Raw genomic sequence first — 13,376 nt, 5'->3', positions numbered from 1 at the left:
GTCCTACAAGTAGGCTAGTCCTCCCAACACTCCAAACCCCCCACCCCCCACAGAGCACAAACCTGATCAGGTGGCCGAACCTCTGAGAGCCAGAGTCCCCAGTGTCCGTGCCCACACAGGAGTAGGCAGCTTCCCTGGCTTTGGGCTGGGGTCCCAGGCCAGGTCCCCTGCCTCTTGCTCACGCCCTCTGCTCATGTTCACTGTGGCCCCAGGACCCGGGCGGTGTTGCAGGGAGCAAAGGGTGCCTCTGCCCGATTTGCCAGGGTCAAACCTCCCTATGCCACCCCATCAGCAACATCTGCTCTGAGGTCCATCTTACACCAGCAACATCGGCTCCAAGCTCCATCTTGCTTGGAGTTCCTTGCTGCTCAGAGGTCTATCTGATCTGAGGTCCATCTTACACCAGCAACATCTGCTCTGAGGTTCATCTTGCTTGGAGCTCCTTGCTGCTCAGAGGTCTATCTGATCTGAGCTCCATCTGGTTTCAAACTCCAATTACTCCAATCTCCATCTTGCTCTGGGCACCATCTGCTTGAAGCTCCATCTGCTCTGAGCTCATCTTGCTTAGAGCTCCCATCACTCTGAGCTCCATTTTGTTCTGAGCACCATCTGCTCAGAGTTTCATCTACTTGGAGTTGCATTTGCTTCAAGCTCCATCTTTCTCAGAGCTCCTATCACTCCAAACTCCATCTTGCTCTGAGCGCCCTCTGCTCAGAGCTCCATCTTCTCCTAGGTCCACCTCGCTGAGATTTCCAGTCACGTCCAGCTCCATTTTGCTCTAAGCACCATCTGCCCTGAGCTCCACCTTACTACTGTGAGCAGCATGTTCTCCGAGCTCTGTCTTGCTCTGAGCACCATCTGCCCTGAGCTCCACCTTACACCAAGCAACATCTGCTCCAAGTTCCACTTTGCTTGGAGCTTCTTTTTGTTCAGAGCTCTGTCTGCTCTGAGCTCCATCTTCCTTGGAGCTCTAATGTGAGCTCCATCTAAAACCAAGCAATGTCTATTCCAAGCTCCATCTTGCTTAGAGCTCCTTCTTGCTCAGAGATCCATCTTGCTCAGAGTTCCAACTGCTCAGAGCAATGTTCACAGTTCCACTCACTCCAAGCTCCATCTTGCTCTGAGCTCCACCTTACACCAGGAAACAACTTCAACAAGCTCCATCTTACTCGGAGGTACTTCTTGCTCAAAGCTCTACCTCCTCCTAGTGCCATCTTGCTCAGAGCTCGAATCACTCTGATCTGTATCTTGCTTTAAGCGCCATCTGCACAGAGCTTAATTTTTCTCAGAGTTCTGATCATTCTGAGGTTCATCTTGCTCTGAGCACCATCTACTTGGAGCTCCAGATTGCTCTGATTACCATCTGCTTGGAAGCAATTTCTGTGACCTCCATCTGTTCTGAGCTCTAATCACTCTAATCTCCATCTTGCTGTAAGTACTATATGCTCTGAGCTCCATCTTGCTGAGATCTCCATCTGTTCAGAGCTCCATCTTGCTGAGAGCTCCATCTGCTCTGAGCTCCAACTTGCTGAGAGCTCCATCTGCTCTGAGCTCCATCTGCTCCAAGCTCCATTTTGCTGAGAGCTCCATCTGCTCCGAGCTCCATCTTGCTGAGAGCTCCATCTGCTCCGAGCTCCATCTTGCTCAGAGCTTTATCTGCTCCAAGCTCTATCTTGCTCAGAGCTCCATCTGCTCAGTGCTCCAATCACTCAGAGCTCCATCTTGCTCTGAGCACCATCTGCTCTGAGCTCCTTTCAATCCAAGCTCCATCTAGCTCATAGCTCCATCTTACACAGAGGAACATCAGCTCCAAGCTCCATCTTGCTTGGAGCTCCTTCTTGTCTGAGCTTAATCTTCTCAGAGTTTAACCTGCTCAGAGCTCCATCAGCTTAGAGCTTTATCTTGCTCAGAGCTCCATCTGCTCTGAGCTTCATCTGCTCTGAGCTCCATCTACTCTCAGCTTTACCTTGCTCAGAGCTCCATCTGCTCAGAGCTCCATCTGCTCTCAGCTTTACCTTCCTCTGAGCTCCATCTGCTCTGAGCTCCATCTGCTCTGAGCTTTACCTTGCTCAGAGCTCCATCTGCTCTGAGCTTTACCTTGCTCAGAGCTCCATCTGCTCAGAGCTCCATCTGCTCTGAGCTTTACCTTGCTCAGAGCTCCATCTGCTCTGAGCTCCATCTGCTCAGAGCTCCATCTTGCTCAGAGTTCCATCTGCTCTGAGCTCCATCTGCTCAGAGCTCCATCTGCTCTGAGCTCCATCTGCTCTGAGCTTTACCTTGCTCAGAGCTCCATCTGCTCAGAGCTCCATCTGCTCTGAGCTTTACCTTGCTCAGAGCTCCATCTGCTCTGAGCTTTACCTTGCTCAGAGCTCCATCTGCTCTGAGCTTTACTTTTCTCAGAGCTCCTTCTGCTCTGAGCTCCATCTGCTCAGAGCTCCATCTGCTCTGAGCTCCATCTGCTCTGAGCTGTATCTTGCTCAGAGCTCCATCTGCTCTGAGCTCCATCTGCTCTGAGCTCCATCTTGCTCAGAGCTCCATCTGCTCTGAGCTCCATCTTGCTCAGAGCTCCATCTGCTCTGAGCTCCATCTTGCTCAGAGCTCCATCTGCTCTGAGCTCCATCTGCTCAGAGCTCCATCTGCTCAGAGCTCCATCTTGCTCAGAGCTCCATCTTGCTCAGAGCTCTGTCTGCTCAGAGCTCCATCTTGCTCTGAGCTCTATCTGCTCTGAGCTCCATCTGCTCTGAGCTCTATCTTGCTCAGAGCTCCATCTGCTCTCAGCTCCATCTGCTCTGAGCTCCATCTTGCTCTGAGCTCCATCTGCTGAGCTCCATCTGCTCAGAGCTCCATCTGCTCAGAGCTCCATCTGCTCTGAGCTCCATCTTGCTCTGAGCTCCATCTGCTGAGCTCCATCTGCTCAGAGCTCCATCTGCTCTGAGCTCCATCTGCTCTGAGCTCCATCTTGCTCTGAGCTCCATCTGCTCAGAGCTCCATCTGCTCTGAGCTCCATCTGCTCTGAGCTCCATCTGCTCTGAGCTTTACCTTGCTCTGAGCTCCATCTGCTCTGAGCTCCATCTTGCTCTGAGCATCATCTGCTCAGAATGAACCTATATGGATTCATTAGAATTTTGTTCAGCTGCATAAGTAAAGCAAAAGATAATAGTGGCTTTATTTTTTTCTCACATAAAAGATGTCTGAATCCAAAAGGATTCGAAGGCTTTTTTGACAAGATTAATTTAGGAAAGCTCCCTACAGCATCACGGCAATCTGGGAAAGAGGGCAGGTTGCATCAGAAAGTCTAAGAAAGGTAGTACAATAAATACTCCATTGTTTCCACGGCAACACACCCCAAAAGTTTTCTGGATGCCCACAGAGGCAGTAAGGTCTGAAGATCCACCTGCTGGCTCACCGGAAAGCCAGGAAGGACGGCTTAGCCTTCTCTCCATTTACATGGTAGAGATCAGGGCAGACCGGGACTACCCGACAGACTGAGGAAGTGGGAGAAAACAGAATCCAATGTGGGAACCAGAGAGCAAAGGGAAGTAGTGTAGGAGATGGGTGGGTCATCACTGACCCCTGCTGACAATGGCATCCATTTAAACCATCAGCAGAAATTCACTTTTGAGAAGATTTTTAAGGACGTCAAAAAGCCTTCTCAAGGAGATGATATGAAAAATCAGCCAGGCAAGGTGAAAGGAGAAAGAAAGGAAGCGAGACCAAGCGTAGAACACAAAGCAACACAAAGTTCAGTGGCTGCTGCGGACCTATTTTCTCCAAAGAACAGAAGGAAAGGGAGAAGATGGCAGAGGGAAGAGAAGGCAGCAGAAAAGGTGGAAACTGAGTGACAATCTGCCTTCCCAGCCTTGGAGGTCCAGAAAATACAGCACATATACACCATGAAATACTATGCTGCTGTAAAGAAAAATGAGTTCATGTCTTTTGCAGGGACATGGGTGAAGCTGGAAACCATTATTCTCAGCAAACTAACACAGGAACAGAAAACCAAACACTGCATGTTCTCATTTGTAAGTGGGAGTTGCACAATGAGAACACATGGCCACAGGGAGGGGAACATCTCACACCGAGGCCTGTCCGGGGTAGGGGGAAAGGGGAGGGAGAGCATTAGGACAAGTACCTAAAGCATGTGGGGCTTAAAACCTAGATGACAGGTTCAGTGGGTGAATATAAACACACTGTGGTGCATCCATATTATGGAATATGATGTAGCAATAAAAAAGAATAAACTACATACACAACTTCCATGGCTCTCAAGGGAATTATGTTGTGTGAAAGGTTACATATTACATGACTATTTATATATCATTCAAGAAAGCACAAACTTACAGAGATGGAAACCTGGTTAGTGGTTGTAAGAATTGCAGGATGAGGGAGGGGATGCCACAATAATGGGCATGGCCGTAGACCTAAGGGGAGAGAGTTGACACCTCCTGATCCTGGAGCTTACTGCAAGTCAGAGACTTCTGGGACTCACCTCCTTCCTGGGGCCAGTGGGAAGTGACAGGGAGAGACAGAGCCATCCCCTGGGGCTGTACAGAGGAGGCCCCTGCCATTGGGAAACACTGTTCTGTCCTGGCTCTGGTACCTTGGCTCGTACTGGTATCATTCAAAAGTAAACCTTGACTGGCTGGGTGTGGTGGCTCAATCCTGTAATCTCAGCACTTTGGGAGGCTGAGGCGGGTGTATCACTTGAGGCCAGGAGTTCGAGACCAGCCTGGCCAACATGGTGACACCCCATCTCTACTAAAAATACAAATACTAGCCAGGCACAGTGGCACATGCCTGTAATCCCAGCTACTTGGGAGGGTGAGGCATAAGAATTGCTTGAACCTGGAAGGCGGAGGTTGCAGTGAGCCAAGATCGTGTCAGTGCACTCCAGCCTGGGTGACACAGCGAGACTGTCTCAAAAAAAAAGTAAACCTTTCCTGACCATCAATTTTCTTTCTTTCTTTCTTTCTTTTTTTTTTTTCTGGACACAAAGTCTCACTCTGTCAACCCAGGCTGGAGTGCAGTGGCATGATCATGGCTTACTGTAGCCTCGACCTCCCAGGCCCATGTGATCCTCATGCCTCAGCCTCCTGAGTAGCTAGGGTCTACAGACACACAACACCGTGCCCAACGGGTTTTATTTTTTGTAGAGATGGGGTTTCTCTATATTGCCCAGATGGTCTCAAACTGCTGGGCTTGAGTGATTCTCCCCCCTGGGCCTCCGTAAGTACTGGGATTACAGGCATGAGCCATCAAACCAGGCCTAAATCTTTAAACATAATAAAACAGCTGCTTCAAAACCCATGTTTTCTCATTACAACATTTAGATCATCTTGGGCCTTTTCCATTGGTAGGCTTTGCCCTCTTGATTTTGGGTCACATTATTCTGCTTAATATGTCAGTTATCTGACTTATGCTAGACATTACAGATAAAATATTGTAGAGATTTCTAGATGTATTAATTTCCTAGGGCTGCTGCAACATGTTACTACAAACTCTGTGGCTTGAAAAAAACAGAAATTTATTCTATTACAGTTCTGGAGACCAGAAGTCAAAAGTCAAGGCCACACTCTGAAGGATGTAAGAAAGATTCCTTCCTTTCTTCTCCCAGATCCTGGTGGTCCTGGTATTTCTTGGTTTGGAAGTACATCACTCTAATCTCAGCCTCTGTCTTCACACTGTCTTCCCTGTGTCCTGATGAATCCTTGTCTATTTCTTGTAAGAAAACTCCCATTGGATTTAGGATCCGCCCTAATCCAGGATGCTCTCATTTCAGTCATTACCCTAATTACATGCACAAACACCCTATTTCACTAAGATCACGTTCAGAGGTTGTAGGTAGGCATGAACTTTGTAGGGATACAATTCAACTCACTACCCGGGATAATGCTGACTTCCATTATGGGATGTTGAGTTTTGCTAAACCAAGTAATTGAATTACAAGTACATGGTTCTGGCCCTGTTGGGATTTGTTTAATCTTTTGTAGCAGTGCATCTAATATGGTCTTGAACGTAACTTGAGAGCATGGTCCTTTCTTTGGGGTATCACTTGACAAACTTTTTATGTAAGGAGTCGTAAATATTTTAGACTGCATGGAGAAAGGCAAAAGACTATTACATAGGACTTTATATAAAAGAGGGAGAAAGAATTTACACAAAATTGTTATTCATGGAATTTGAAGCTTAATTAAAAGGTGCAAGTTTAGGTAGTATAAGTCTACCAATGAGAATGGAATTCTATATTTTGTTTAATGGGGTTCAGAGTTAGCATGTGTCCCGTTACCAAAAAAAAAAAAAATCAGTTCAAATATTCACCTGTTCACCTGTTAATGACAATCAGTAATGAGATTGCCTGAGCAACATAATGAGACCTCATTAAACCTCATCTTTACCAAAAAAATTAGAAAATTAGCCAGGCATGATGGTAGGTGCCTATGGTCTCAGATACTCTGGAGGCTGAGGTGGGAGGATTGCTTAAGCCTAGGAAGTCCAGGCTGCATTGAGCCATGATTGTACTTGTGACTCAAACATTAGTGTTGAAATGACTTCACCACCATATACAAATTTCACATTTAAGTGCTGTTTTGCCTTGTAACTTCAAGCTGAGTTCAGAAAGATTATCAAACCTATGGCATTCACAGTGAGACCCTGGCAAAAAAAAAGAAAAGAAAAGAAAAAAACTTTCTCCATACAAATACATACTACCAAGTAGTGGTTCTTAGCATATAATTCTGTTTAAGGCTATTTTGCGCTAGGAAGGCATTGAGAGAATTTTCTCTGATTGTCCTCTGCATATCAGCTCCTCAACATGTATTACACCGCCGATCAATCACTTCCAATTAAACATTAAGTGGCAGCACCTCAAAATGTAATGCTTCTGAAGTATGAAAATTTCCTTTATATTTGCATCAAAGTTCTCCCACAACGCTGCTAGAATAGTAGTTTCAGCTTGTAAAGTGTGGGAATGGAGATGTCTCTTCTTGCTGTAATGTGTATATATATATATTTCTTAATTACATTTTAGGTTTTGAGGTACATATGAAGAACATGCAAGATTGTTGCATAGGTACACACATGGCAATGTGGTTTGCTGCCTTCCTCCCCATCACCTATATCTGACATTTCTCCCCATGTTATCCCTCCCCAACTCCCCTCCCCCAGCTGTCCCTCCCCTAGTTCCCCCCCCGCCACGGACCTCAGTGTGTGATTTTTCTTTTAAGAGTTTAAGGAAAGAATATATTTGAACCACATAAACAAACAAAAAGGCATTACATAAGAAAAATTATGTAACAATTTATGTAAGCACCTAACATATGAGCATGCTCTTACATCTAAAACAAAAAATACAAAGGTAACATTGGTACTACATATATATATTTCACAAGCGTGCATTAAAGAATTCTCTAATATAAAACATTTAAAATGTGGAGAATACTTTTTCAAGATACAGAAAACAATCGTTATGACAGGCACACCCACAATTCTTATAAAAACATGCTTGCAAGGATAAAATCCCCCTGAGCACTCATTTCTCAGATGTACCAACGCTATAAAATTGTTAAGCACTGAATATTGCCACCCACTTTTGCAATGTTTGAGTTTCAATACTGATTGGTGTGAATTCTGAATTACACAATTTATTACTGTTATTTTTCAGTCTTTCTGCCATGTTCCAGATAGAAGGCATCTATTTAATAGGAATACTTAAAACAGCAATGTTATTTTTAGCAAAGTCACTTCCCTGTGTTCATTTTTCCTTTAAAGGCACTATATTTAGAAAATAGTTATTACAACAAATAGTGCTTTGGAAGATCTGCAACTCCAAATCAATGTGCTCCATCAGCCATATGTAGATCTAAGAAGCCCTGACTGAAAAGAACACAAATGTAAGAAGCTGATAAATTTAAAAATGATAAAATTGGTTTTTTGGATGGGAACGATGAGTTTGATGAGCAGTTGCGAATGCAAGAATTGTACGGAGACTGCGAGGACGGTGACACCCAGACCAATGCCGGTGGAGAAACTGATTCTCTCGGGCAGCAGCCGACGGACACCCCCTACGAGTGGGACCTGGACAAGAAGGCTTGGTTCCCCAAGATCACTGAAGATTTCATTGCTATGTATCAGGCCAATTACAGCTTCTCTAGTGATGGCGCATCTAGTTCTACTGCAAATGTTCAAGATGTCCATGCTAGGACTGCAGAGGAACCTCCACAAGAAAAAGCTCCAGAACCCACTGATCCCAGAAAGAAGGGAGAAAAAAGAAAGGCTGAATCAGGATGGTTTCATGTTGAAGAAAACAGAAATACAAATGTATACGTGTCTGGTTTGCCTCCAGATATTACAGTGGATGAATTTATACAACTTATGTCCAAGTTTGGCATTATTATGAGAGATCCTCAGACAGAGGAATTTAAGGTCAAACTTTACAAAGATAATCAAGGAAATCTTAAAGGAGACGGTCTTTGCTGTTACTTGAAGAGAGAATCTGTGGACCTTGCATTAAAACTTTTGGATGAAGATGAAATTAGAGGCTACAAATTACATGTTGAGGTGGCAAAGTTTCAACTAAAGGGAGAATATGATGCCTCAAAGAAGAAGAAGAAGTGCAAAGACTATAAGAAGAAGCTGTCTATGCAACAAAAACAGCTGCATTGGAGACCTGAGAGGAGAGCTGGACCATCCCGGATGCGCCATGAGTGAGTTGTCATCATCAAGAATATGTTTCATCCTATGGATTTTACAGCAATTCAAGAATACTCAGTTAAAAATCTTATCCCAACGCTACCCAATACAACCTAGAAGCAGTTAAGCACTTTTACATTAGGAACAAGGACATAAAACAAGAGACCACATCAAGGCTATGATTCAAACTGAGAGAAAGGACTCCTAGGTCTCCTTCAGGTCAGTACAGAGGGCATCATAAGATCACAGCACTGCGCCAGGTATCACAGTACTGCTACAACACTGAGGTATAACTGGGCAAATTAAAGTCAAGGGGAAATGAAGATCTCCATATCCTTGTTTTGTGGGTGTACTTAAGTGATTGAAATTCTAGGAACAGCTGCCTTTAATGACAGCAAGATGTAAGACAAGTCTTTATTAAAGAGAAAGAAGTTTATAAAGTTCTCTATCAAGGTCTCCCTAAATCTTCACAACCCCCACCCCAAACCTTCCCACCCTTCCACTAAGCTAAAGCTACTCTTCTGATATATAAGATATAATCTTAATTTGTGGTTACTGGCAAATTATAGGCACTCCTTCCATGTAGCTTTGATCTTCCGCACATTAAAAAAAAATCCCAACAACATGCTATATAATTCATATACCCAATTTTGCATTCTAGGTAGAATTTCATTATTACTCTAAAACTCCATCCACACAGTGGCCATTTCCCCCTAGACTTAATTCAAGATTTAATCTTTCTGCCGTTTTCTTAATAAAAGCCTTAGAGTCAATTATTATGAGTGATCGACCTATGAACTATTATATACAACACAGTGATTGCATTTTTTTTTAGCACTGAAAGTATTTTTAAAATAAAACTTCTGACTTCCAACGTTTGCACTCCTCCAAACTGATGGGCCAAAATACTTAGGTTCTGTAATTGAGGGAAAAATAATCTATCTTCCCAAGCTGAGGCTTTTCATAGCTGCTTTTGCCAGGAGAAGAGACTTTAATACCTGTTATAAACCCTTGAAAATAAGGGCTTATTCTAGAAACATTAAAAGACCCTTAAACGTAGAGGTGCTAGCTCGTGCCACTTTAATTCACAACCAACTATTACTTCATAGCTTATATTGAAGAGTTAATTCATGCTCATTTCGTTCCTTTAAAAAATACTCTTTGGAAACCATTACTCCTGTAGACACATACTCTAGTTACATCATCTCTTCCTGTAAAAATAAAGGCATAATCATGATTATCTCTATTTCTTTGCTAAATTCAACTACCAATATACATTTATTAATCTGATCACTTTTCCAGCTAACTCGTGACCTTATAGTATTCTATCCAGGGTCAATTTTCAGCATATAGAAGTAGGAGCAAGTCTTATAAGAACAATCTTGAAGGCAATATTTTCATCTAGCCTTCAATGTGTTCATTGCAAATGAGAACTACAAACTAGAATTTACTTCCAAAACTAAAGCAGAGGTAAACTTCCAAAGCTAAATAATGGTAAACCACTATAAAGCTTATTTCTGTCATGCACATGATAAACCTGCTCAGTGATTTCCAACCAAGACTAACTGTTATTAGTCCAAGGGAGAACAAGGGAAAAAATAAAGCCACTTCTGGTTCGCCCCTTTCCAATTCATCAGATAATATCTATTGTATGCCCACAGGGCATGGAGTACTCCCCTAGGCACTATCTATAGTAATAGCTCTTTCTAGAACACTAAACTACTTCAAACAACTGTGCCTGCAACCAGATTTAAACTACCAGTGAAGTATAAACTACTAGTCATGTATTCTAAATGCATACAAGCGCTACGATTTTAAAATTAACTGGAAAGTAGGGAAACCTAAAAAAAGGATACATTCTGCCACCACACTATTATAAATGTTATGTTTGTGTGTGTGCATGTACATAAAAGAAAGAGCAGACAATCAAGATTTAAATAAAGTGGTAAAAAAAACAGGAAATGGAGATTTTTAACAAAACAACTACAATAACCATCCCAAACTACAACTATGAACAGATTCACTAATATGGTCATTTGCCTAGGTTCCAACAAAACCACCAACCACCCTCCCCAAAAAAACCAACAAAACGAAACAAAATGCACACCCACAAAATTATCCACCAAAATCTAGAGTATGTGGCAATAATTAATATATTTCTGTGGAAATCGTCTCATGCCTTATAAGCTCCGAAAATAAAAATCAAGGTCACTATATGACTAATGATAGCACCAGGAGGAAAAGAAAATACTGATGGTAAAAGTCTTCAGCCTTGGTTTCAGCTATCTCTTCAAATCAGCATTAGTGCTTAATATCAGATGTAACATTTTTTGGCTTGTCAGATCAGTAAGTCGTGTTTTTCCACTGGCCAAAGGCAGCTGAAGAAACAACTGTTGAACAAACTAAATGCTGTGACATGAAGCATCTGACTTCTGAGTATTTCGTTAAAACGACTGGTGAACACCTAACTGGGCAAAAGGAATGGCATCCATTATCCAAACAGGCTCACTTCCCCGAGCCCCCAAAATGAACAGTAGTTATAATAGCAAAAGAAACAAAAAGTTTTTCTTTTTTTGATTCTTTAGAGCCAACTGTGAAAAAGGTCAGCAATACATGAACAGCAGCAATGGACAAGGAAGAGCAAAACAGAGGATTAAAGTATCTTGCTGGACGTTTGTTCATCTTTTTCTGTATTAGCCAGAGAACTGCAACTGGCTTACGGAAATTTCAGGTGCATATGTCTCCTTAGATCCTTCACAGATTTAGAATTCAGTCTACCTGAGGGCTCTATAACCATGTAAGAAAGCTTTCTTTATCTAGCTTGGTGGCAGCCAAAACAGACTCCATGTCATTAAGGATGTCAGAACTCAAAGCTTCCTGCAGACTTGGCATCAACTCCTGTCCTTCTATGTCCATTCCATCTCCTTCCAGTGTTCCATGGTCCACATTTGTCCCAGGGATGGCTTCAGGGTAGTCTGGGAAACAGTTCTGCTGTGAGGGCAGGGTGCTTTGGTTGATAGTATCACCTGTATCCATCTTATCAACGCTGTTCAGGAAGTCATCTGGGGTGCGAGGGACACTGTAGCTGCTCATGCTTAGTCCACTCTTGGTACTCTCATCTCAAGAGTGATAGGTGCCACTGTTCAGGAAAGGATCTGAGCTATTGGTCGTCATTGTTCTCAATTCCTGAGACATCCCGGGAGAAGACACTGTTTGAGTCCCACCGTCCTGCTCCAGTGTTGGTAACTGGCTACACAGTGCTAACTCCTGACGTTTTGGAGAATTTGCTGTGCTGGGATTGATATTCCGCATTGCCTGCCGAAGCAGTTCTTGCTGTTTCAGCCTCAGCCTCTTCTTCTCCATCTGCAGTTGCTGCAGTCGCATCTGTTGCTGTTGGTTGGAGCTGCTGCCACCCATGACACCTCCCTGTGGGCTCTGGGGAGCCAGGGGTGGTGGCTGTTTCGCTGGAGCACTCTGACCGATTCTCTGGTTCATGGCAAAACGAGGGTAAAGCCTTGGGTCTAGCCAAGAGGTGGTCTTGTTCTTATGGTTTATATAGTAAATTTCTCTATCCTGAGTCATGGCTTGTTCCCATCCATCAGGAAGAGGACCTGAGGCCGAATTCATCATATTCTGCTGCACAGGTGGACTGGTGGGGGCTGTAACGTTCATCTGAGACAGCATGGCCTTCCTGGGGTCCTGCCATGTTGTTGTCTGGATGTGATTTAAGAAGTATCTTTGACCAGAAGATGTCTTTGCCATCTCCCAACTTGCTGGCAGAGGTACATCATCACGTATCTCAAAAGAAGACTGTCGAAGATGCTGCGCTGTGGGTGTAGCTGCTGGGCCAGACACTACTCCAGTGGGGGTCAGTGTCCCAGGAGAAACAGCTCCCAACTGCAGAGAAGCTGGAGAAGAATGAGCTCGAACAGGCTGTGGAGTCAGGGCTCCTGCAATGCCTGCATCAGTACTGGGCTGTCGGGAGTGGGATTTGGGCTTGGGCGGCTTGAAGAAGGAGTAGGGCAGCTTCCAGAGCCTCATGGGCATGGTCTGGGGCACGTTGGCGGTCTGGGGGTTCATGACGGCGTTGAAGAGCGCCTCCAGGTCGGTCTCTGAGTCCCCGCGGACGTGCACGATCTGATGCCTGGTGGGGGGTGCCTGTGACGCCGCCTGGGTCGCCGCGGGTGCCGGCTGCCTGGGTACGGATGGCGGGCCCTGCCCTTGAGGAGGCTGCGCGGCGGCTGTCCTTGGCCCTGGGGGGCCGCTTGAGGTGGCGGTTGCTGCCCGGGATCCACGGCTTCTTTTTTTTTTTTTTTAAAGATGGGGTTTCACCATGATGGCCAGGCTGGTCTTGAACTCCTGACCTCAGGTGATCCACCCACCTCGGCCTCCGAAAGTGCTAGGATTACAGGCGTGAGAGGGCTCCGCCCAGACGCCCCCGGCTCCACAGGCCGAGGTGGAGAAACGGCGAGGGCTGAGGGCTGGGCGGCGGGAGCGGCGCTCTCCTCGCTTTCAGGACCGGGGGGATGCGCGGCGGCCTCGCATCCCTCACCCCGGCGCCTCTGCCACCGCCCTGCTCCCCGGCTCCACTGGTCTGGCGGCTGCGCCTCGGGAGGAGCTGCGAGGGACTCGGACCTGCGGCGCCTGAGAACTTTTTCCCTCCAACTCCCTTGACAGAGGCCGGACGG

The 13,376-nt window shown here is 45.0% G+C and overlaps 1 protein-coding gene and 1 pseudogene across 1 annotated transcript; one reads left to right on the top strand and one right to left on the bottom strand.

The window, feature by feature from the left end:
* The first annotated feature begins 7,845 nt into the window (after nucleotides 1-7,845).
* LOC105723755 (17S U2 SnRNP complex component HTATSF1-like) lies at nucleotides 7,846-8,846 on the top strand. The gene has a single exon (XM_064361271.1). The coding sequence runs from the start codon at nucleotides 7,966-7,968 to the stop codon at nucleotides 8,704-8,706; it is 741 nt and encodes a 246-aa protein (XP_064217341.1). The 5' UTR covers nucleotides 7,846-7,965; the 3' UTR covers nucleotides 8,707-8,846.
* A 2,529-nt stretch (nucleotides 8,847-11,375) lies between these two features.
* LOC105723725 (transcriptional coactivator YAP1-like) lies at nucleotides 11,376-12,627 on the bottom strand (annotated as a pseudogene).
* Nucleotides 12,628-13,376: the final 749 nt, after the last annotated feature.

Source organism: Aotus nancymaae, unplaced genomic scaffold, assembly GCF_030222135.1.
Source record: "Aotus nancymaae isolate 86718 unplaced genomic scaffold, 86718_ANA_hifiasm-v0.15.2.pri h1tg000041l, whole genome shotgun sequence".
Lineage (NCBI taxonomy): Eukaryota > Metazoa > Chordata > Mammalia > Primates > Aotidae > Aotus > Aotus nancymaae.
Note: the sequence above shows the minus strand (reverse complement) of the source record. Positions and strands in the feature narration are given on the sequence as shown.